This window comes from Corticium candelabrum, chromosome 4 (assembly GCF_963422355.1).
Source record: "Corticium candelabrum chromosome 4, ooCorCand1.1, whole genome shotgun sequence".
NCBI classification, from domain to species: domain Eukaryota; kingdom Metazoa; phylum Porifera; class Homoscleromorpha; order Homosclerophorida; family Plakinidae; genus Corticium; species Corticium candelabrum.
In genome coordinates, this window is record NC_085088.1 from 1,292,979 (window position 1) to 1,314,293 (window position 21,315).

The 21,315-nt window shown below is 41.4% G+C and overlaps 10 protein-coding genes across 12 annotated transcripts; 5 read left to right on the top strand and 5 right to left on the bottom strand.

Annotated features, from left to right (window-relative positions):
- Positions 1-143: 143 nt before the first annotated feature.
- On the bottom strand, positions 144-2,284 carry LOC134178298 (bifunctional arginine demethylase and lysyl-hydroxylase PSR-like). Of its 2 annotated transcripts, XM_062645156.1 has the most exons (5): positions 1,659-2,284; positions 894-1,029; positions 696-828; positions 398-528; positions 144-334 (listed from the first exon to the last, which is right to left on the bottom strand). In XM_062645156.1, exons 1-4 carry the CDS (start codon positions 2,279-2,281, stop codon positions 443-445), a joined length of 978 nt encoding a protein of 325 aa, XP_062501140.1. In that variant the 5' UTR covers positions 2,282-2,284; the 3' UTR covers positions 144-334; positions 398-442. The 2 variants fall into 2 exon arrangements, with proteins under 2 accessions (XP_062501140.1, XP_062501139.1); XM_062645155.1 differs by having other exon boundaries at positions 145-528.
- Positions 2,285-2,329: 45 nt separating this feature from the next.
- On the top strand, positions 2,330-3,383 carry LOC134179063 (uncharacterized). The gene is made up of 4 exons (XM_062645966.1): positions 2,330-2,437; positions 2,697-2,849; positions 2,915-3,019; positions 3,093-3,383. Exons 1-4 carry the CDS (start codon positions 2,330-2,332, stop codon positions 3,204-3,206), a joined length of 480 nt encoding a protein of 159 aa, XP_062501950.1. The 3' UTR covers positions 3,207-3,383.
- Positions 3,384-3,549: 166 nt separating this feature from the next.
- Positions 3,550-9,826, top strand: LOC134178973 (26S proteasome non-ATPase regulatory subunit 7-like). Its single transcript, XM_062645886.1, has 6 exons — positions 3,550-3,736; positions 3,806-3,898; positions 6,208-6,305; positions 6,366-6,446; positions 6,507-6,598; positions 9,112-9,826. Exons 1-6 carry the CDS (start codon positions 3,571-3,573, stop codon positions 9,602-9,604), a joined length of 1,023 nt encoding a protein of 340 aa, XP_062501870.1. The 5' UTR covers positions 3,550-3,570; the 3' UTR covers positions 9,605-9,826.
- Position 9,827: 1 nt separating this feature from the next.
- On the bottom strand, positions 9,828-10,737 carry LOC134178975 (uncharacterized). The gene has a single exon (XM_062645889.1). The coding sequence runs from the start codon at positions 10,630-10,632 to the stop codon at positions 10,006-10,008; it is 627 nt and encodes a 208-aa protein (XP_062501873.1). The 5' UTR covers positions 10,633-10,737; the 3' UTR covers positions 9,828-10,005.
- LOC134178977 (large ribosomal subunit protein eL14-like) lies at positions 10,734-11,509 on the top strand. The gene is made up of 4 exons (XM_062645890.1): positions 10,734-10,764; positions 10,821-10,922; positions 11,081-11,329; positions 11,389-11,509. The coding sequence occupies exons 1-4, from the start codon at positions 10,762-10,764 to the stop codon at positions 11,446-11,448; spliced, it is 414 nt and encodes a 137-aa protein (XP_062501874.1). The 5' UTR covers positions 10,734-10,761; the 3' UTR covers positions 11,449-11,509.
- Positions 11,510-11,517: 8 nt separating this feature from the next.
- On the bottom strand, positions 11,518-13,445 carry LOC134178974 (protein-L-histidine N-pros-methyltransferase-like). 2 transcript variants are annotated; one of them, XM_062645888.1, is made up of 5 exons: positions 13,309-13,439; positions 13,120-13,253; positions 12,042-12,260; positions 11,801-11,982; positions 11,518-11,729 (listed from the first exon to the last, which is right to left on the bottom strand). In XM_062645888.1, the coding sequence occupies exons 2-5, from the start codon at positions 13,161-13,163 to the stop codon at positions 11,518-11,520; spliced, it is 657 nt and encodes a 218-aa protein (XP_062501872.1). In that variant the 5' UTR covers positions 13,164-13,253; positions 13,309-13,439. The 2 variants fall into 2 exon arrangements, with proteins under 2 accessions (XP_062501872.1, XP_062501871.1); XM_062645887.1 differs by having other exon boundaries at positions 13,120-13,445.
- Positions 13,446-14,508: 1,063 nt separating this feature from the next.
- Positions 14,509-17,230, top strand: LOC134178972 (transmembrane protein 64-like). The gene is made up of 2 exons (XM_062645885.1): positions 14,509-15,131; positions 16,684-17,230. The coding sequence occupies exons 1-2, from the start codon at positions 14,547-14,549 to the stop codon at positions 17,143-17,145; spliced, it is 1,047 nt and encodes a 348-aa protein (XP_062501869.1). The 5' UTR covers positions 14,509-14,546; the 3' UTR covers positions 17,146-17,230.
- A 240-nt stretch (positions 17,231-17,470) lies between these two features.
- On the bottom strand, positions 17,471-18,586 carry LOC134178631 (nuclear envelope phosphatase-regulatory subunit 1-like). The gene is made up of 6 exons (XM_062645517.1): positions 18,547-18,586; positions 18,423-18,494; positions 18,296-18,366; positions 18,115-18,224; positions 17,995-18,049; positions 17,471-17,813 (listed from the first exon to the last, which is right to left on the bottom strand). The coding sequence occupies exons 1-6, from the start codon at positions 18,566-18,568 to the stop codon at positions 17,763-17,765; spliced, it is 381 nt and encodes a 126-aa protein (XP_062501501.1). The 5' UTR covers positions 18,569-18,586; the 3' UTR covers positions 17,471-17,762.
- A 470-nt stretch (positions 18,587-19,056) lies between these two features.
- On the bottom strand, positions 19,057-19,776 carry LOC134178632 (proteasome assembly chaperone 4-like). The gene is made up of 3 exons (XM_062645518.1): positions 19,587-19,776; positions 19,328-19,403; positions 19,057-19,250 (listed from the first exon to the last, which is right to left on the bottom strand). The coding sequence occupies exons 1-3, from the start codon at positions 19,767-19,769 to the stop codon at positions 19,129-19,131; spliced, it is 381 nt and encodes a 126-aa protein (XP_062501502.1). The 5' UTR covers positions 19,770-19,776; the 3' UTR covers positions 19,057-19,128.
- A 35-nt stretch (positions 19,777-19,811) lies between these two features.
- On the top strand, positions 19,812-21,149 carry LOC134178609 (ribosomal RNA small subunit methyltransferase NEP1-like). Its single transcript, XM_062645487.1, has 7 exons — positions 19,812-19,918; positions 19,997-20,098; positions 20,190-20,331; positions 20,384-20,442; positions 20,514-20,565; positions 20,634-20,731; positions 20,796-21,149. Exons 1-7 carry the CDS (start codon positions 19,817-19,819, stop codon positions 20,907-20,909), a joined length of 669 nt encoding a protein of 222 aa, XP_062501471.1. The 5' UTR covers positions 19,812-19,816; the 3' UTR covers positions 20,910-21,149.
- Positions 21,150-21,315: the final 166 nt, after the last annotated feature.

Here is a 21,315-nt window from a genome sequence, read left to right on the forward strand (position 1 = left end):
CTAACTGTACAAAAAGTGCGTCTACTCAGCCCTATACACAGACCCTATCAACACAGCAATGGTTGTTCAAGTGTAACAAGCTACTAAGACAAGGTATGTATGATCTAGTTTTCTTGTTGAGTAGTTGCACGCATGCGTAAACAGAAAAGAATAAAAAAGTTTATTCACTATTTAATTTCTACCATTGCACATTCGCCTGTAACCGTTATCCTCAGCATGCATATCATACATAAAAAGAACAAATGTACTTGATTGATGTCATAAGGCCTACTTGTTTTGTGTTTCTATACTGACACCAAAGTAATGTGATACCATAATCTGGATATGCCACAGACTATCAAGACAATAGTTTTCAGAAACATTCGAACTACTTAAATCACCATAAACTACGCACTACCTATTTCAATCATGTCACTCAACTCGCTTCACATCAATACTGAGTTCAACCGAATTCGGAGCCGATTGTAATACTCATCTCATTACTAACAATCAGAGTCTTGTGAAACCACTTCATCGTCTCGACCACAACTGCACACAACAAATTTCTTACTTCAAAATTTGTGTTAGGCTGGTATTGTTTGTATGTATAGCGTGTTTGTGTGTGTTTGTTACTCCTGTGTGGCAACTTCAACCCCAAATTGTGGTGTGTTAAACTATATCTATTATTACAATTGGTACTATTGAAAATAACTCACAGATATCTCCGGTCTCCAGTATGGTACTGTGCAATGGTGGACATTCGAAGTAACACTCGGGTGGTGGCTCCAAAGTCCACTCTTTTCTGCCTTTGATCTGTGCTTGCCATGATGTCCTATCTATCGCATCAATCTGAAAAATATAAAACTCTGTCAATAACCGTGTTAAGGCAGAATAATAGTGATTAAGTGTCATACATGGAGATGAGCTCCATAGCCAGGGCTGCCCATAAATATCCAATCTGTTTTGCTCGATTCCATTGTTCTTGTCAAGAAATATGGTGCCGTGTAATGCTGCCGAAGGACACGAGAAGCTGAGGAATCGCAGTTACTCCTAGAAATTACATAAATCACACTGACATCAATATGACAATATCTATTATATCAGATGATGTCGTAGTGTACGTGGCACTGCATACTTCTCGACATTACACAACACAGCCAACAGCAACTGATATAATGTAATATGTAATGAGCTTGTTGAGGCATAATGCCAATGTTGTCTTGTCAAAAAGTAAAAAATTAATAAGCTATAAGCGGATGTACAGGCAGGGCACTGGGGATGTCCCCCATTTGGGTAAGCTTCCTTCTAAGAGAATTGATCTATCAGAATCATTGGTATGTAGGTACACAAGAAGACTACGTCTTCAAATCTGAGCCTACAAGGTCCTACAACTATAAAACATCTGGACCTATTACTGTGCATCTAAAATACTTGCAAGTGCACATGCTCACACCCACAAACTCGGTTTCGTGCCTCCTCTAGCAAATCCTGAATCTGCCACAACGTATAAACTACTTCTTCTATAGCGGTTACCGATATTCTAGAAATCTGTCTGCACATGCTTGCATACATAGGTACAGGACAGAAATAATTGATTGAACAATATTATGTGACATCGTTGACTCAGAAATAAAGAGATGAAGGTGTCACTGTGACTGCATGATTGCCTGATGTCTCACCATCCAATGTACCACGGCTCTCCCACAACACCATCTCTTCTATCCTCAGACATGTTAAACACCTCACCCAAGCTCTCAAACTTCGTCTGATACGGAAAGAACTGGCACTCCCTGTCTGTCGTCTCTAGGTTGGGACTGTCGGGCACATACAATTCCTTGAAAAACTCAAAACTGAACTTGTCGAGTGCCGACCAGCCTCTAGCTCCGTCCGTGATGACAACAGGACGGCCGGAATATGCATATTTGCGAAGGAATTCTCTCTGGCTGATGTTCGATATTCGATCGATTCCTGTAATGTTGCAGACGGAGCAGTCGACGTATGGTCTGAACATGTCTGCTATGAACTCAAAATTGTCAACAACGCATTGTATTTCCGAGATGTCCACGCCGACTCGGGCGAATGTCGATTTCAGGTCGATTACATGGTACACGTATTGGACCTCGATGACTACGCCCACGCATAAGACCAAGGCTGCCACTAGGAGTGCCGTTTTCCATCGACTTCGTGGTGAGACGACACGTTTGACGCTTGGAATGGCCAGAATTTCGCTGTCCGAAAGGCCCAACGCACGCGCACGCCGTACGAAAAGATCGTATCGCCGTTGGTACGTCGACAAGTCCATGTCATAAGAATCTAACGCACGTTAGACGTATTACACCACTTGATCGTGATGGCCGTTGTTGTTGCTGTGGATCCTCAGGACAGGAGTGATCATCGTATCAAGATGCATCTGGAATACTTTCAGACGCTGGAAGGCATCGTCAGGACTGTTGCACTTGTGAGTCTCATGATCATGCATGTAGGATTATAATTAGGGTGCAGCGCACCTAGTACTTCAGATCCGGAGGGAGTGGCAAGGCCATTTTACGTGTTTGTCTTGTCAATATACTCTAGATATGGTAATAGGCTACTGTATATAGATGATTTTAGTAGCACATGTAGATGCTTGTGTGTGTGTATACTATAGTCTATGTACATACTAATGAGGGTTGACTGCTTGCTGGTTGTCAGTGATCTGTTTGCTTTTGTTTGTTTAGGTGATTAACTTTCTTACTATGATTGTCTGTGCTGTGGCTGGGGGCTCAACTGGATCTTGGGCAGCATCATGTGCTGGCTTTGATGTACTCTACTTACTCCTAACAACTTTGATTCGATGTTTTGGTTATGAATTTTTGTTCCATGGCCTGTTGGTCAGTTAGAACAACGGATGTATTGTCAAATAAATGTAGTAGGGAAATAATGTTCTGAATCATAGGGACTTGTGATTGCCATCATTAATACTATTGTTTGGTTGGTGACTTTCATTGTGCTTGCTGCTGATGTGGGAGTAGACGATGATTCAGAAGGAGATGCTGCTGCAGTAAGTGCATTGGTTCTACGCACATGTTACCCACTTTGATTGTTGCTAATTCAATTTTTATTTTATGACACAGGCATTTGCTTTTTTCTGTATTATTGCGTGGGCTGCAATAATTTTTATTAATTTTCGCTACTTCAGGGAGAGGAATTCACCAAAGGAAGAATCTGAGAAGAATGATCCTGTCTAGTCGTGCCATTCTGACTGCAAAAACACAACAAATACTGCACAATCACTTTTAACTTTGAAGGTCTTAGAAATATGAGTTTGGACACGCTGTGTTGTTAGAAGAGACAGATTTCATATACAAACACTTGATAGGATGTTGATGTACTCTATAATAAAAATACTACACAACAGAATTAAATGTCATTACCTTTATTAGCAACATTCTTTCTAATCAATATTTTCAGCAGCAATGGCAGTAGAGATGGCAGTGTACAAGTGTTACATGTACAGTACACACGTGTGTGTATTATTTTTATTGCCGGCTGCGCATGAGGACCTGGGTACGAGGCTAGCTGTCCACGTGGTATACGGGGTAGCTTTCAATCATGCCTGTGCAGCAAGTGGACAAAGTGGTCGTTCATCCTCTCGTTCTACTCAGCGTAGTAGATCACTTTAATCGTATGGCTAAAGTAGGTAGCCAGAGGAGAGTGGTAGGGATTCTGTTGGGTTCATGGCGGAAGGGAGTGTTGGATGTTGCCAACTGTTTCGCTGGTACGAACAAATGGAACGCTTAGAGTCTTGGTTAGCACAGAGGAGTTGGAGTTCGAATTATTTTTGCAGTTCCGTTTGACGAAGACGATAAGGATCCGACCGTTTGGTTTCTGGATCATGATTACTTGGAGAACATGTATGGAATGTTTAGGAAAGTTAATGGTAAGCTATTCTGAGAAATATACTGTTTAGTTTTCTGTCTGTCTGTGGGTCTGGTTGTCTGTACGTTCGTTTGTCTGTCTTTGTGTCCGTTTGTTTGTCTATATCCGTTTGTCTATCTGTATGTCTGTCTGTATGTCTGTCCGTCTATCTGTCTGTCTGTCTGTCATATATTTTTCATATTTGAATTTAATAGGATACAATAGCAAATGGCTAACTACGTTTGTCCTATGACAATAAAAGCAAGAGAAAACAACTAACAACTAAATACAATATATATTTAACTACTAACTGGTTAAAAGAGATCATGTCTGTCTGTCTGTCTGTCTAATACATATATTTTCAACATTGAAATCTACATTCAACACAACTAAGCAACTCTACTGTCTCAATCGCACAAAATCTCTACCAAACTAAACTCTACAGAAACCAGTCCTATATAGGGCTGTACAAAGCACATTAATAATTGTGTATATTGTTCGTTCTCTTGACTTTCCTTGTATGTTCCAGTAAGCGTGATGTCTTCCTGGAAATCACTCTAGCGTTACATTGTTGTAACTGAACTGATAAACGTTGTCTCCAATATGTTGTAAAATTGGATGCATTCTGACGATCGTTCTCATCATAAGACATGTCTGTCTGTCTGTTTGTCTGTCTGTTGGTCTGTCTGTTTGTCTATCTGTTTATCTGTCTGTCTATCTGTTTGTCTGACTTTGTGTTCGTTTGTCTGTCTGTCTATCCATTTGTCTGTCTGTCTATGTGTTGGTCTGTCTCTGTCTGTTTGTCTCTCTGTCTATCTGTTTGTCTGTCTGTCTGTCTGTCTGTCTGTCTGTCTATCTGTTTATCTATCCGTTTATCTATTTGTATGTCTGTCTGTCTGTTTGTCTGTCTGTCTATCTGTTTGTCTGTCTGTTTATCTGTTTGTCTGTCTGTCTATCTGTTTATCTGTCTGTCTATCTGTTTGTCTGTCTGTCTATGTGTTTGTCTGTCTGTTTGTCTGTCTGTTTGTCTGTCTGTCTATCTGTTTGTCTGTCTAGCTGTGTTTGTGTTTGTGTGTTTGTGTGTCTGTCGTTCTGTTACTGAATGTTAGTTGACTTGATTGATACACAGAGACTTGACTGTTATACTACAAATGTAATCAATAAATGTCTGTAACTACAACTGTGGGAGTGGGGATTCTAATGTTTGTAAGTGGGTTGTACATCACTCAATGTACTTGGACACACGTTCTGTTATTAAAAATATTAATTATTAAATTAATTTACTTTAAATTAATTACTGTAGTATTTATATTATTTTAAATTAACTTTATTAAGCCTAAATTATTAATTTTACCACACTAATTAATTTCACACCGAATTATGTGAAATAACTAAGTATCGCCTGTAGGCAAATCCTCCCATTTTTGTTGGCAGTGTCAAGTGTACTAAAAAATGTAGCCAGTCAAAACATAATGAACGATGACATGTGGCAGCTATGGTAGCAGCATCCAACTAAGCTCAACCTACTGTAGACGTAGACATTTTGTTTGATCTACCAGGTTTGCATTGCCCTTGTGGCCGGCCGGACATGGATGTCCGACTAACTGAATTTTGACTAGGACATTGGTGTATTTGTCCAATGTTCGACTGTTATAATCTCCACTGTATAAATGTTTGTAAACGTTCGCAGACTCTATTTCATGAAATGTTTGCAAACTTTCCTCATACATTTTGAACACGTGTGTGGAAGTGACAACGAGGCTCAATCAACATCCGGGTAATACCTGCCGACACACACCTACTACAGCCATGCACATTATTATTACAGTTTCCAAACAGGAGTGTCTTGGTGGAATACATTTTGATTCTAAGCAGTGTTGTTAGCCCTTCTGTTGCTACTTGTTTTGTTAGTGAGTTTTTGGACGTTGTTTACATAGTTCAATGAGCCAAGCAGACTTTACTCTTGTGCACAAATAAAATCAATAATAACCAAGTGTTGATTGATATTTAAACTACAGTAGTTGTCTGTAACAGTATGTCATTATGGGATTTGAGCTTGCTTAGTAGTGTGACCTTTACCATCAGTATTAGTCACAGCTGCGTGCACCATCGTTACTGTCATCATACACGGAAGCATGCTGATGTCCTTGCTATGCTGTCAATTCGACCATTTGTCTTCACTGAATCAGATCACTGCATGTTATTTAAAATTGAATTATTCTGACTAGTATTGTATGTACACGGCTTTTTCTTGTAGATTTTTAATCTTTCGTGATGTAGTAATGTGATCACATGCAGTATGGTTGATTATTTTGCATTGATTTATTGCAGCTCGTGAGCGGATTGTGGGTTGGTATCACACGGGTCCGAAACTCCATCGAAACGACATCGCTATCGATGAGTTTATAAAACGATATTGCCCAAATTCAGTGAGTGAAACATCTATTGCAATTTCTGAATTTACAGGAATGTTTGTTTCTTGGCTGCAGGTTTTAGTCATCGTTGATGCACAACCAAAGGAAGTTGGTTTGCCTACTGATGCGTATATAGCTGTTGAGGAAATCCATGATGTTTGTTGATGTGAAATGTACGGAATTGTTATGTGGTACAATTGTGTGACTTTAATGTAGGATGGTACTCCGACGTCTAAAACATTTGAACACGTAACAAGTGAAATAGGAGCCGAGGAGGCAGAAGAAGTGGGAGTAGAACATTTGTTGAGGTATGAACGAGTAGTCGCCTGATTTCAGTTACTGTAAGAATTCTATGATTCCAGAGTGTTGTTGTTGTCTACTTGTTTGGTATTTTCTGTCTGTTTATGTGCCTGTCTGTTTGTTTGTCTGCCTGTTTGTCTGTCTGTTTGTTTGCCTGTTTGTCTCTGTTTGTGGGTCTTTCTGCTTGTTTGTCTGTCTCCCTCTGTTTGTCCTGTTTGTCTGTTTGTTTGTTTGTTCATCTGTTTGTTTGTCTGTCTGTTGGTTTGTTCATTTGTTTGTCTCTGTTTGTCTGTCTTTCTATTTGTCTGTCAAATTGTGCGTCTGTCTGTTTGTCTGTGTCTGTTTGTCTGTCTGTGTGTTTGTCTGTTTGTGTTTGTGTGTGTGTGTGTGTGTGTGTGTGTGTGTGTGTGTGTGTGTGTGTGTGTGTGTGTGTGTGTGTGTGTGTGTGTGTGTGTGTGTGTGTGTGTGTGTGTGTGTGTGTGTCTGCTATTTGTTCAGTGCTCGAAATAAGGAAAAAAAGTTGGTCGGACATAAAAGTCCAACCCAAGTAGCTTTTGACCAGACTTCCACCAAATTTGATTGGAGGTTCACAAAATGTGCGATATCATAATATAACATATAGCATAATTATATATGCATAATATATTCATAGTGTATCCATAAACATAAAGAGCTGTTGTCACTGCTCTGTGGACTTCACGATGCAGCATCATGCACATCATTGTGACATGTACACTACATGTACCTCTTTGAGCTCTAGCAACCAGATTAGTAGGTGCCATTTGGGGCATAAAGCCCACTGCCTTACTGGGATAGCACTGTTGTTTCAGGTAACTTGAATTAATTAGTTTTAACACCTTGTCAATTTTTCACTGTTTGCATACATGGTTGTACTATTATATAATGCAATTGAACACAAACACTTATAAACTGATCAGCATAATACTCTGCGTTTTCATTAAAATTTTATGTTGGTCCTCTCTTCTCCAAATGCGAAAGCGCTTGCTGACCAAAAGAGGCAATTCCCACAATTCCCATCCTTTCACCATTATTGGTAGGTAGCCGGATGGTGCTTCTTCCGGCAGAATTGATGCTGCAATGTTGTCCACTCTGAAGGAACGTAAATCAATCGTTGGGAACTCAAACGCAGCCATCAGAAAACAAAGACAAGTTAAGAAATTACACTAAATGATGTGTGATAGCCTATGGCACTTATCATCAGTACTGTGAAACTATGCCAAGGTGTAAAGCCTGCTATAATTGCATAGAAAGAGATGAGCTGTGGCCTAGTTGCAGGACTACACTCAACGGATGGCTGGCCAAAGGACTGAGATGGCTGCCTTACCTAGACACATTCAAAACTTGCAGCAACTGCCAGAAAAATGAACTCAACCCAACCACATGTTAATTAACACAACACCTAAATGGTAACACCAGCTGTTTATTATTGTAAAACACCTAAAGACTAACGTGTTACCTGTGACCACCTGTGATGCAGAAGACATAGGATACTGCCTTGCACATGTACATGCTAAAAGTTACATGCTCGACAGTTTTTCCTAGCTTGTTCTAAGCTCACATTGGTTAACAAAATCAAGATTTCTTGGCTACAGTTCAGATTGATGACGGGACTAGGATGTCCGCGCATTGATTCAGTTGCCATCAGACATTGTCTGATGTCTGGCCGTTATTTCAAGCTCTGTTTGTATGTCTCCCTCTGTTTGTCTGTCTGTTCGTGTGTGTGTGTGTGTGTGTGTGTGTGTGTGTGTGTGTCTGTCTGTTTGTTTGTCTGTCGGTTTGTTTGTCTGTTTATCAGTCTGTCTGTTTGTTTGTTTGTTTGTCTATTTGTCTGTCTGTCTGTCTGTCTGTCTGTGTGTCTGTCTGTTTGTCTATTTGTTTATGTATTTGTCTGTCTGTTTGTCTGTCTTTTTGTGTGTGTGTGTGTGTGTGTGTGTGTGTGTGTGTGTGTGTGTGTGTGTGTGTGTGTGTGTGTGTGTCTGCTATTTGTTTGTCTGTTCGTGTGTTTGTATCTGTCTGTTTGTTTGTCTGTCGGTTTGCTCGTCTGTTTAGCTGTCTGTTTGTTTGTCTGTCTTTGTTTGTCTGTCTGTTTGTCTGTCTTTGTTTGTTTGTCTGTCTATTTGTCTGTCTGTTTGTTTGTCTGTTTATCTGTTTGTATTTGTCTGTCTGTTTGTGTCTGTCTGTTTGTCTGTCTGTCTTTTATATATTTCCAACATCAAACTATTATACATCGCTGCTAAATCACAAAATCTGTCTGTCTGTCTGTGTGCCTGTCTGTCTGTCTGTTTGTGTGTCTGTCTGTCTATTTGTCTGTTGTTTGTTTGTTTGTGTGTTTGTTTATTTGTTTGTTTCTGTGTGCTTTGTCAGACAAAATTATGATTTTGTGAATGAACTGCCCATTTTGATTGACCGTTTATGTTCATTAGTTTTTTATTTGCTTGACGCCCGTCTCCATCATTAAAACACTGTGAGCTGTAATGCTGCAAGGGGTTAATTTTTTTAGAGATGTGAAAGATACGAGCATCGGGACATTGTCACAGCGCATTTGTAGCCAAGTTGGGGCTCTGAAGGGTCTCCTAGAGCATCTACAAGACATCCAAGAGTATCTCATGAAAGTGTGTGAAGGCCACCTGCCCATCAACCATCAAATCATTTATCTGCTTCAAGACATTTTCAATCTTCTTCCTAATGTCAGTTTGGAAGAGTTTGCCCAGATGTTGGCCATTCGAACCAACGACCAGATGTTGGTCATATACCTAGCATCTCTTGTACGGTCAGTGATTGCATTGCACAATTTGGTATCCAACAAACTGACCAATAGGGAAGCCGAGAAGAAGGAAGGAGAGAAGAAAGAAGAGAAGGAGAAAGAAAAGGACAAAGAAAAGGAAAAAGACAAAGAAAAGGAAAAAGACAAAGAAAAGGAAAAAGGTAAAGACGAGGCAGAGAGTGATGGCACCGGGTCACGACCGGCAACATCTAAATCAGGAAAACAGTAGAGACGTGGGCACTGAATACAATAAGGACTTGGAAATTGCATGCATTGTCGCGTGGTAGGCAGTAGGATTAATTAGTGATGATAATCTATGAGATATCTGTCAGGAGGGAGAGGTTTGTGTAACATTGCATAACAAGATCGTCGATGTGCAATTTGCATGGTCTTCACATGCCTTCCACTTTCATGTACAGTACACGTGTCTTTCATCTTTCATGTATAATTTCAATTTCATAGTTTTGTAGTTTTACATCTAAATGCTTGTGGGATTTCAAATTTCAATATTCACAGCAATTTGGAACAGTCTCTCACATACTAAGGTAGCAATTCGATTCCCCGAGAGAAGACATGCAGGCAATTTCTACAAGCTCAGATAGTAAATAGAAAAGACAGATAATAATTTTACTATCGACAGCAGCCAGTCTTTGTGCTCTGCGCACCGTTGCTGTTGAGGTCTACTCCATTGCTTACTTTAGTCCCCGATACAGCTTTCCTCAACTCGTGCCTTGCTGCGTTATCCTTCACTTGCTGAGCTATTGACATAAACGCGTCCGTCACTCCTTCTCCTGTCTTCGCACTCACCTCAAAATATTTCATGTCATAGTGTTGAGCCTGGTCTCGACCCTCTTGCATCGATACCTCTCTGTCCGGATACAAATCGGCCTTGTTCGCGATAAGAATCTTTATGCAGCCCGGCGGCGCATACTCGTCTACCGACGCCATCCAGTAGGAAACGCTCTTGAAAGAATCCGGTCGCGTCATGTCGTATGTCAACGCAATGCCTTGGGCCCCTCGGTAATAAGCTGATGTCAGTGTCCTAAAGCGCTCCTGTCCTGCTGTGTCCCAGATCTGAAGCTTCACTTTGAAGCCACCCAATTCAATAAGCTTGAACTTGTAGTCAATGCCAATAGTTGACGTGTATGATGGAGCAAATGAGTCGTCTACGAAGCGTGAGACGAGAGATGTCTTTCCCACTGCACCGTCTCCAATCATGAGAAGCTTGAAAGTGTACTCTGGTATTGCCTTCGCCATGCGTTCTCCACGGTGAGTATATCCGGACGGGCGCGCGTTCGTATTTCCATGCAAACCCAGGCCTTCCGCAACGAACGCCGGCTTGTGCGCGTTAGCGCAAACGGAGTCACTCCCGGATGCTAATCTAAGATGGTAGGAGCGGTTTTGTTAGATTCTGTCGTTTTTCGATGTTCATGTTTCTTGAATAGGTTTATAAAAGATACGTACAAGTAGGACGAGTAGCTATGGTCACGTATGGTCCCGATGAAGGGAAGTTGTGTGTCATTGTGGATGTTGTCGACCAAACGAGGGTGAGCGTAGAACACGTGGTTTACTTGTATGTGCGCTTATTTTATATAAGCTTGTGTTATGAGACACTGCGTATCTAATAAACATATTTATAGCTTGTATGTGAAGTATTAGACATGGAGGGCCCCTTTAGGTGTTATAACTGTTGTATTTGCCGCAGGGTCTTGTGGATGGACCATGCACTGACGTAAAGAGACAAGCTATTAGTTTCAAGTGGCTTGCTTTGACAAACATAGTGATCAAGCTTGCGCCTTCCCAGAGGTCATCTGGGATTCGTAAGGCTTGGGAGAAAGCAGATGTAGCAGGACAGTGGGAAAAGTCGTCCTGGGCCAAACGGTTAGCAGACAAGAAAAAGCGACGATCAATGACAGACTTCGATAGATTTAAACTGAAGATTGCCAAGCAAAGCGTGAGATATGAATCCTCAGTGAGATGATCTGTGTGTGTGTGTACATTTCTGTTGTGCAGAAACGCACTATCGTGAAGAGTAAAGTCAAGAAGATGAAGAAGGAAGAGACTGCTCAATAGGCTGTGATTTGATGGAAATTTGTCGGTTCCAATAATCAGTAAAGAATTGTATACTACGCTACCATTCACTCACTGCTCGCATTTCTGCAGCATCAGTAATGCACAATCAAGAACAAAGTAGGCCTCAAACAGATCCCCTTCTGACAAGTAAGGAAGTCTTGTCCACGAGAGAAGCTTGAAACCGTGCGGATTTAGGACGTCGCTTACCAGCCTGTTCACGCTGCTTTCGAATGTGCTGCCTTTGACTTTTAGCTTCTCAGTTGGTGCGATTTTCCATGGTCCTAAATCAAACCACAAACAAGCATACACGTGTTGCTGATTGTTAGTAACTGATTGTGTGGATCCCTTTTACCTTTGAGAACAATTGGGTCGAAGGGTAGTACGACAGCAAGAAGGAGAATACCTCCGGTTTGTGCAAGACTATTGTGTATGTCTTGTAGAAGGCTCATTGGCTTGTCACATCTGTCCAGTACATTCAGTAAGCTAATGACGTCAAAGGGTTCAGCTGCATGCCATTGGTCAACATCAAGTACTCTAAGAAGTAAACACTGAATGCATACAGCAGAATCAAAATCACTACCAGTGCACTGTACGTGTATCCTTTCCGCCTTAGTGTTTGCCTCATCGTTCGTGACTTTTCTGTGACTGATATACTTGAGCAAAATACTTCTTTCATCTCATCAGTTATTGTCCCATCACCAGCTCCAATGTCCAATACAGTCGAATGGACCATATTTGTGACACCAGCTGCATTCATTAGCATTCTCAACTGACTTGAGGAGAAGAGAAAGGTTGCACCACGTCCTAGTAGCCTGTGAATATACTGTAGTACGTACAATGTTTTCTTGCACAATTATCCCACCATCTATTATTATCTTAGTGTATTGTACTTCATTATGTGCTGTTTACATTTTACAATGTGAATGCACCCAGCAATAGATGCATGGATCTACTAACCATTTACTAAACATTTTCGAAATTAATTTTCAACTACCTGCCATTCCATGGGCATCCTGCAGTAGGCAGCTCTGCCCTGCCTTCTTCACATGTACGCATGCTACACACACACACACACACACACACACACACACACACACACACACACACACACACACACACACACACACACACACACACACACACACCTAAAAATCCTAAATGTCAGGAGCTGCCTCTCAGAGGTCACACCCCCAGCTGTTAAGCTGGGCCCTGTGTGCTACTCAGGGAACTCTGGGCCTGTGCTAGCAAACTCCTGGAGCTGGGCCAGGCACTCGCAGGAGCACCGACTTGTGAAGCCAACTGTGGTGTGAGCACCCAAAGTCTCATCAGGACCCCAGTGGCTGATGTCATGTCACAGCTGATGGCCGCTTAGGACCCCAGTCAATGACCAGGTAGACCAGGTACTCATTTATACTCCTGAGTCGAGAGAAGCAAATGTGTGTTAGTTTCTTGCTTAAGGAAATCATGCCATACCTCGCCATCACTGTGACTTGAACTTGCGACCCTTTAAGGTCCCGAATGTACACACTCCATAAGATGACTCTCTAACGGAGATATCGCACCACACACACACACACACACACACACACACACACACACACACACACACACACACACACACACACAGAGGCCTACATGATGTCTTGTACTTTTAAATTTGATTCTGCCTACCCATTCATGTCAGTAAGAGACATAAAAAGAGATAGAACGATCATTGCAATTCTGTAGAAGATCTGCAAACAAAACGAATCGGCAGTTTTCCGACTGTATTCCAGAAACTCTGACGTGGCAGCGTCCAGGTTGCACTGTACAAACGTTCTGCTGAGGTCACGATCCAAACGGGACATCTTGCAAGTATACCAGACTGATGCATCAAAACGCGGTTCATGTAAATTTCGATGCAATTGCGTTAGAAGCTGTCTCGTCAAAGGACTCCGTCCAAATCCAAACATTCAAAGCCGTATCATACCTTGCAGTCCCAAACATATAGACACCTATAGGCGCGAGCTCACTGGATTAGTTGTAAGAAAATTATGTTATTGCATGAGTATCCCGTTCTGAGTATTTATATACCTCGTTCACATCCATTCTGAAGAATTAGCAGTCGGACAGAATTCTCATGAAGAACTAGTAACATAGATCCCGTTCAATGGTAGCCCGTTCTGAGATCGATTATCTCAAAGTAGAAGATGCCGCTAGAGATCCCGGTCTTCGCCCGGGCTAATTGCATTATTGATTGCATATCCCGTTCGTCAGTTTGGTGTGACCTGTTTCACTTGAGAAGAAAATGAGATCCCGTTCTTCTGATTGCACTAAAAATTTTTAGTGTGCACGTGAATATTGTTAGTGTAGATCCCGTTGAAGCCAAATGAAAATGTAACTGACTGTCTCGTTTTCGAGAAAAAAGCGGCGAGTAGCATGTATCCAAGCAGCAGGAAGTTGAAGTCACGTGTTATTTCTTGTCTAATCATGCTCATCTTCTAGATCACAATCTTTTTACCCAAATTAATTAAAACGCAGCAGTCGTGTGTGACACTCACAGTACTGGATTGTGATGTAGGAGATGAGCATGATTAAGTACATACCCATCCCTACATACCTATCATTTTCTCAAAATGTTTTTTTATTTTTTCTAATACAGATTACGATATCCAGCTGCAGAGCTCGTGCACGTCACAAAGTGATATGTGTTTCCCCGGGTCACCACTTTCCTAGCACAGATATCGATCCTTAGTAGCAATTTGTATGCTCCTCGCACACATCACTGGACACGACCACCGCAACAGCGCGTGCTCTGGGTGTTTCCTGTTGGTGCACTTCCGCGCCCTCTAAATTCTGTAGTCTCGCGTAGCCAGACCTCTTTCCGCGGCAAAAAAGGGGTCTGGCTATGCGAGACTAGCAAACGCAACTGCAGAGAACTACACACACGTTCACTGCAATTTAGAGCTCTATAGAGCTACCAAAAATGCGCATGTCCAAGAAAAAGCTACTGGCGGCCTTTCAAGGCCGGATGAGCGAGTTACGTGCGCGACGCATGCGCAGTTGCAAGCGTGTACTTTGCAAATTATCCTGCAGAGTGGCGTTTGCCTTGTATTCCGATGTCCGTTACGTTTTCAAAATGTACAGAAGCCCTAATTCCGAAAAACGCCCAGGGATGTCTAGGCGAGACAACACAGCTCGATGAAGTTCTCATCGGCCAGAATGCGGTCGCCACAGAATCTCCGGCCGTCATATCTAGTCGGCAATGTTTTCACGTGTCCGGAACTGCCCTTGTTCTACTTCTCGTTGGCTGTGTAGTCGTTATTCTTTGTCGAGGACATTTTCACAGCGTACTGAACTGGCTAGAAGGTCTACCTCTGTGGCAGGGATGCCTTGTCTTCGTTGTTCTATTCACTATTGTGTCATTTCCAATGACGTTTGGTTACATATTGTGTAACGTAGCTGTTGGCTACCTGTATGGTTTCTTTACGGGACTAGTTATCGTATCGTTGTCTGTGGCGTCTGGTTGTACCATCGCCTTTCTTGTGGTGAGGAGATGCATGAGGGGAATTGTGGAGTCGAAGTTGCAGTCGGATCACTTGAAGGCAGTGATGAGGGTCGTGGAGGGAAGGAAGGGTTGGAGAGTACTGGCATTGACAAGATTGACGCCTATACCGTTTGGTTTACAGAACGCTTTATTTTCAGTGAGTTGCCATTAATTAGGTGTTACAAAAAACAACTGTTATGGGTATTAGTAAACCTTATTTACAACATATAATACAAATGACTACAGAGAGCATTTACTTTTTATTAATAGTAGCCGTAGGTAGTTGGTAAAGAACTGGTGTTTTCTAAGCTATAATGATAGACTTATCATTGCATGGCCACTTGTTTCTATAGAATCAACTGGTACACTGTTGACAGGCTGCTGCTTGCTTTATGTTGCCAACAGAGCTAGATACCGAATGCTAAGATTGTCTAAGCATTCCAGGTCAGCCATTTTAGCACAGAGCTTATTGTTCAATCTCTTCCTATAATCATGAAATACGTAACAGTAGAGTTGGTAGTCTGTTGGATTGGAGTGGCAGTGATTTCCATAGATTTGTGGTAGTGATATGTGTATAGGATGCTTACTTCAACTGATTTGTAATTCTTTTGTCTCTCTCGTCATGATTCTATGAATGGCTGGCATTGAAATTTGCCACCAGTATTAACTTAATTAGCTCTCTTTGTCTAATTGGTAATTTACATGATGTGAAAGAACCATTGTTTAGTACATTGCATGGTACTATAGGTGGTTTTTGCTAGTGTTTTATATTTCTGTTGGATGTATTTTCGGTTCATTGTTGGAGCGTGCAGATTATTGATAGTTATTAGCACTTTACTTATGTCTTCATGCTTATTCTTAGTTGTCTAATTATTTATTTGTTTGTTATTCTTGGTGAGGCACCAGCAGTAGTAGAATTCGGTAATTTCTGTATTCTGAGTTTAAATTGTCAGTCAGAAAGACAAGTGTTATCTACCAGCCAGTGGTGTCTCACATGACAGGTGTGGGTGTGCCCTGGCCCCAATGGTATTAATTAATAGACGCGGCTTTGTATATGTTGACCTCCTAAATTTTAGGCCCAGGGATGCCGTCATACCAGGCGATGTAACTATTATCTGTAATAACCTTGGTTCCAGTTTTCACGGTGAGGTTGCTATAGCATGTGTTCTCACACGTGCTTTGCATGTGTTGTTACTGTCCTAAATGCAGATAAGGCCTGGGATTGTATTTTGCCACCTGACCGAACGCTGGTGAAGCAGGGTGGGCCAGGCCTACCCAATTTTTGAAAATGGGACTTCCTCCAATGGGCTTGGCAAGAACTTCTGGAAATCTATTTGTTCAAGTGATTAAAAAATTAGCTATTTTTACGTTTACTGTGGGTGAAGCTTGGCCGTGCAAGACCTGGCCCACCCTACATCTGGCCCTGTGACCCTCTCATGCTTATGATGGTCCAAAGACACCAACACATGCAGAGACAAGACTCATGTTTCTGGCACGTGTGAGAACACATGATATAGCAACCTCTACGCATAACCTGCTACTTGCAGTTAGTTGGGAATTCAGGTGTCTAGCAGCAGTACATTAAGTTAATTAATTAACAAATAAGTGGAAATTGCTAGAAGTTTTGATGCTTTGCTCGGCTTTGTATGAGTTATGTAGTAGTAGATAGCTACTACTATAGCAGACTGATTTCTACTCGTGTCGTGTAGATTACAAATATCTCTACAACAAGATACATTACAGCTTCAACAGTGGGTCTCCTACCGACTCAAGCATTAAATACATACATGGGCACAACAGTTCGTAGTATGGAAGATGTGGTGGAAGGCAGCAACAGTGGCTATGTTGTAATTTCTATCCAGATTGCACTCAGTGCTCTTCTCATGGTGTACGTCATTCGCCGAGCTCGGAAAGAGTTGAACCTAGCGTGCAGGCAGGAGGAGGACATGGAGGCTGGACAGCGGTCAATTACTGTCAAGCCGAACCTCCTCAGAGTCATGTCAAGTAATGATGTAGCTGGAATGGTACACGGTAAGAATGGAGTGGTCGACGTTTACAGTATGCTCAAAATCAGTCAGACTAAACATCAACGATCAAAATCTGTGACTACAATTTTGTCACAGTCTATCATTTCAGGAGATTACTCTGATGAGACAGTGAATGATAATTGAGTTTTGTTTTATTAGTGTTGCCAACTATTTTGATATAAAAGCACACTTAGAGCATTAGAAATACAGACCAGTTCATATCATTTTACTATTACTTGTGTGATGTCTGAGCAGATACTATGTCATTTATCGACTACGCACCCTTTGAGTGGCAGAGGGTAGAAGGCCGACATGGCAAGACTAATTATATAGAACTTGTGCTAACGAGTAACCTTCATGCCTCGTTTCCATTATTACATATTGAAGGTCTAAACTCTGTTGCAAAAGACTGACTCTTGGAAATAGAATCAACATGTTCTGAATTGCATGGATTATGGTCAAATGAGGATCTTTTTGGAGGTTGATTTGTGCATAAAATAGAAATGATTTGTCTAATGAGGTTTACCTAGATACAAAAAACACTCTTGTTGAGCGATTACTTTATTGTTTGATGAACTACATGCAAACTAAAAACCCTTTTGTGTTTAACCACCTGCTTCTGTAAAAAGCAACTAATCTATACATCCATTGATTTGGATGAGAAAATAGTGGTTGCAGCAGTACTGTGGCTATCAATGAACACATTTGATCTGTCATCATCATTCCCTGATGGTATACAAAAGCTGCACTGAAATACTGTGTCATCTGACTGGATGAGGTAGTCTCTGTTTCTTTAGGATAAGTCGACCATTCTGTTTGCACACAGTTTTCACATTATATGATAAAACAGATGAGTAGACAGACAGAGGCAGGTTCACATTTCAATGAATACGCAAAGAAGCAGACAGAAAGACACAGAGGCATCATTGACTGATATCACAGCATCCAAAGAGCACAAACAGACAGCATGAGCCACGACAAACAGAGACTCACCTCGTCACACGACATATTGTACTCTTTTAGTACACTTCGACATCTAGCCATAACTCTGTCAAACAATCCAAAGCAAATCACATCAGATCCGCAGCAACATTCAAATCAAGAAAAACACACATCTGTGGCGCTAAAGCCTTTTGATATTGATTTGTTACCAGCAGCACAAACAGTAAAATCAAGCCGCACGAGAAAGCCTTGTGGTGCCACAGAGATTCCAAAAATCCCATCTTCATCACAACAACATACATGACACAACTAGTCTGTAGCAGCGTGCGTGACGGTGGGAAAAACGACATACATTCCCGTTTGCATCTACGAGCCATCCCAGACCAGTCATTACGTTCCATACAATGAGAACAATAAGAAGGACTAACAGAGACGAAGCAGCTGTCACCAAACATCATCACAGTGGCGAAAAACTCAACCTTTCCATTTGAATGCTTCCGGCTGCAGAGCTGCCACGCAATCGACAAGTCGCTGTTCAAATGCTCTAAGGTCTGATCACAAAACAATTACGAATAATACAGTCTGATCGACGAAAACTCGTACCTTCGGCTGGGTCTGCAGACATCTCATTTGCTAATAACCCGGATGTGAAATTGTACGTACACAGTACAGAAAGATGGTGTCTCAATGGTGGAGAAACGCTGGACTCAGGTGACGAACGAAACTGTTGCTGCTCTAAAATTATTATGTACATGTCTTTGCTTAATTAAGTGGTGCTGTTAATCGGGGGCCCATATTGGGTGTGCGGATGAAATTGTCACTTTTAATCACTAAAATTTTCTCTTAGTTACCTGAAGTACTCGAATATTTGTGCAAGACATTTAAGACGAGCTTTGAAGCCGGAATTTCGCGAGGTGGCGTTGAAACAAGAACGGAGCCAAATCAAATGTCAAATTTGGCAAGATGGCAAACCAGACGGTGAACTGAGTGAGAAAGACTTATAGCAACGTTGTTTTCTTGGCTTATTGATGATTTTATTTAGGACAATTTACGCCTGAAAACCTGTCGGGACGTGTGCTGGAGAAATGACATTTGAGTAACTGTAGCCTCGAACACTCTGTATTTTGTCACTACATGTTGCTTCAAATGAAAATATCTGTTACTGTACTGTACAAACAATACCGTCTAAAAACAGTCGGGTTGTGTAACCATTTCTTCAAGCAGTCGCTGTTCAATCAACTCTTTACTTGTGTCTGGCAGAGATGGCAAGTTATAGCTAAGGAAGCACAGCTTGCCAGTTCGTCTAGCTAAAGAAGAAAGAAACAATTTGTCAAACCGTTGCTGAAGTTTACAATTTAATAAATGGGAATCATTGCTTTCAAACCTAGTCGTTGAGCCAGTTGACTGGAGGTGAGATTGTCCGGAGGCCCAAGTAGCTTGGTTGCTATTGGAATTGTATCCTAGTCAAATAAGAGGTTGACATGTTAATGATGTATGATGTGTGAAACCATTACAAGACAGAGTAGATGAGTTAGATGAGTTAGATGACATCGAAATGTCAACAGACTAAACTGAAAGTATATCAACTAATAGTTAATTCGTAGTCATGCTACATAAAGCATTTATTATATTCAGTTATTTACAAATCTAGTTGGCATAGCAACTGCCAACTCAGTCATCGATGCTTTGTCATTGATCCATAACAGCAAGCTGTCTTTCATCTTGATAACTCGAAAATATATATCCTGATTAGCTACACGAGCAGAAAAGTCGTGAACTTTGAAAGTTGGGCGGTCACGTGAAACTGAAACTGCATCATCAGCCATTCTGATCTCGCATACGGGACATGTAGATTGATGCATACGGGCCCTCCATGGAACCCAAACCGCCGAAGATACCGAAAACTCTGAAGGAGAAAGACTCTACGAAACGTCTAATAGTTATTTTAGAACATGCTTCTCTGGAAACCGTAAAGGTAGACCGTTTATTTTAGAGCCTCCCCAGAGGGCTCTAATGTTTATGCGCATGCGTAAAGTTGTGGTTCACTCTTTAGTGTGGAAGGAAATTTGAGTTGCTCAATTGTGACGATCATCAGTCTATTCTGAAGAAGCATGGACGAGATCTGAGCTCGGCGCGGCCAGACATCACTCATCAGGTCTCAATATCACTTCCATCTTGCAGGAGTTTCACACAAGATTGTAGTCTGATCTAATTTACACTCACTCTAAAGCTCATATTGTTTATAGTGTTTGTTGATGTTGATGGACAGCCCACTGAATCGGGCAGGCCTTTTACAAGTGTACATTCACACGCAGAAGAACGTTCTCATAGAAGTTAATCCCCAAACAAGAATACCACGGACGTTTAATCGGTTTTGTGGACTGATGGGTAATTTTTCTACTGAACTCGTTGATCCCAATGCAATCATGCTTTGTGTTAGTCCAGCTGTTGCATAAATTAAGTATTCACGCCTCTGATGGGCCAATGAAGCTACTGAAGGTTGAAGGATTAAGGATTTCTATGACTCTTTGTCACTGCATGATGATTTGGATGTCTTGAATCGTCTCTAGGTCATCAAAAATCCTATCACCGATCACTTGCCTACGGGTTGTAGGAAACTAGGTATTGCCTAGAGCTATTCTTCAAGTGTTTTCGCAATGTTGATGATTTCTGTTGTTTGTAACTGCCAGGCACCTCATTCAATGCTGAAGGCTGTGTGAGAGTGAGAGATTATGCACCTGACAACGAGCCGATTGTGTTTGTTGTTGGTGCAATGGCTCATGGCCGGGTGTGTGTGCACAACGTTTCTTCAGTCTGTTCTATTCCGTGAATTGTCTTGTTCGGATTTCTAGGTCTCTACCGATTACACAGAGGAAGACATTGCGATCAGTGAATACCCTTTGTCTGGGGCATTGACATGTACAAAAATATGCAGTGCATTTGAAGAAGCATGGGGAATACACTAGGCGTTGTGTATATGACACTGAAGTTACGACAAATTGTAGAGATATTCTCCATTTGATTAACAAAGAAACAAATAATTCAATGCTCAACAGGCTTGAGCTGCCTGTCATGTCTCGTTTCTAATTCGTTGAGCAGAGTATTTTACATCATGTCATCTTTATTGTAAAGTCCGGTATTTTACTAGACAGATAATAAATTTTAGATGAACAAGGTAACAAATTTGTGGTATACTACACTAGCAGTATAGATACATGCACAGTGGTTGATTACATTCACCTTTGATGCCCAACTGTTGTTCAATTAGCAGGCTCATTTCGTAGTCATAAAACGCCACTCGGCCATTCTGCATTACAACTAGGTCATCCTACAAATCTGGACGCGGAGATATCGCCTGCACGTGGGCGTGTT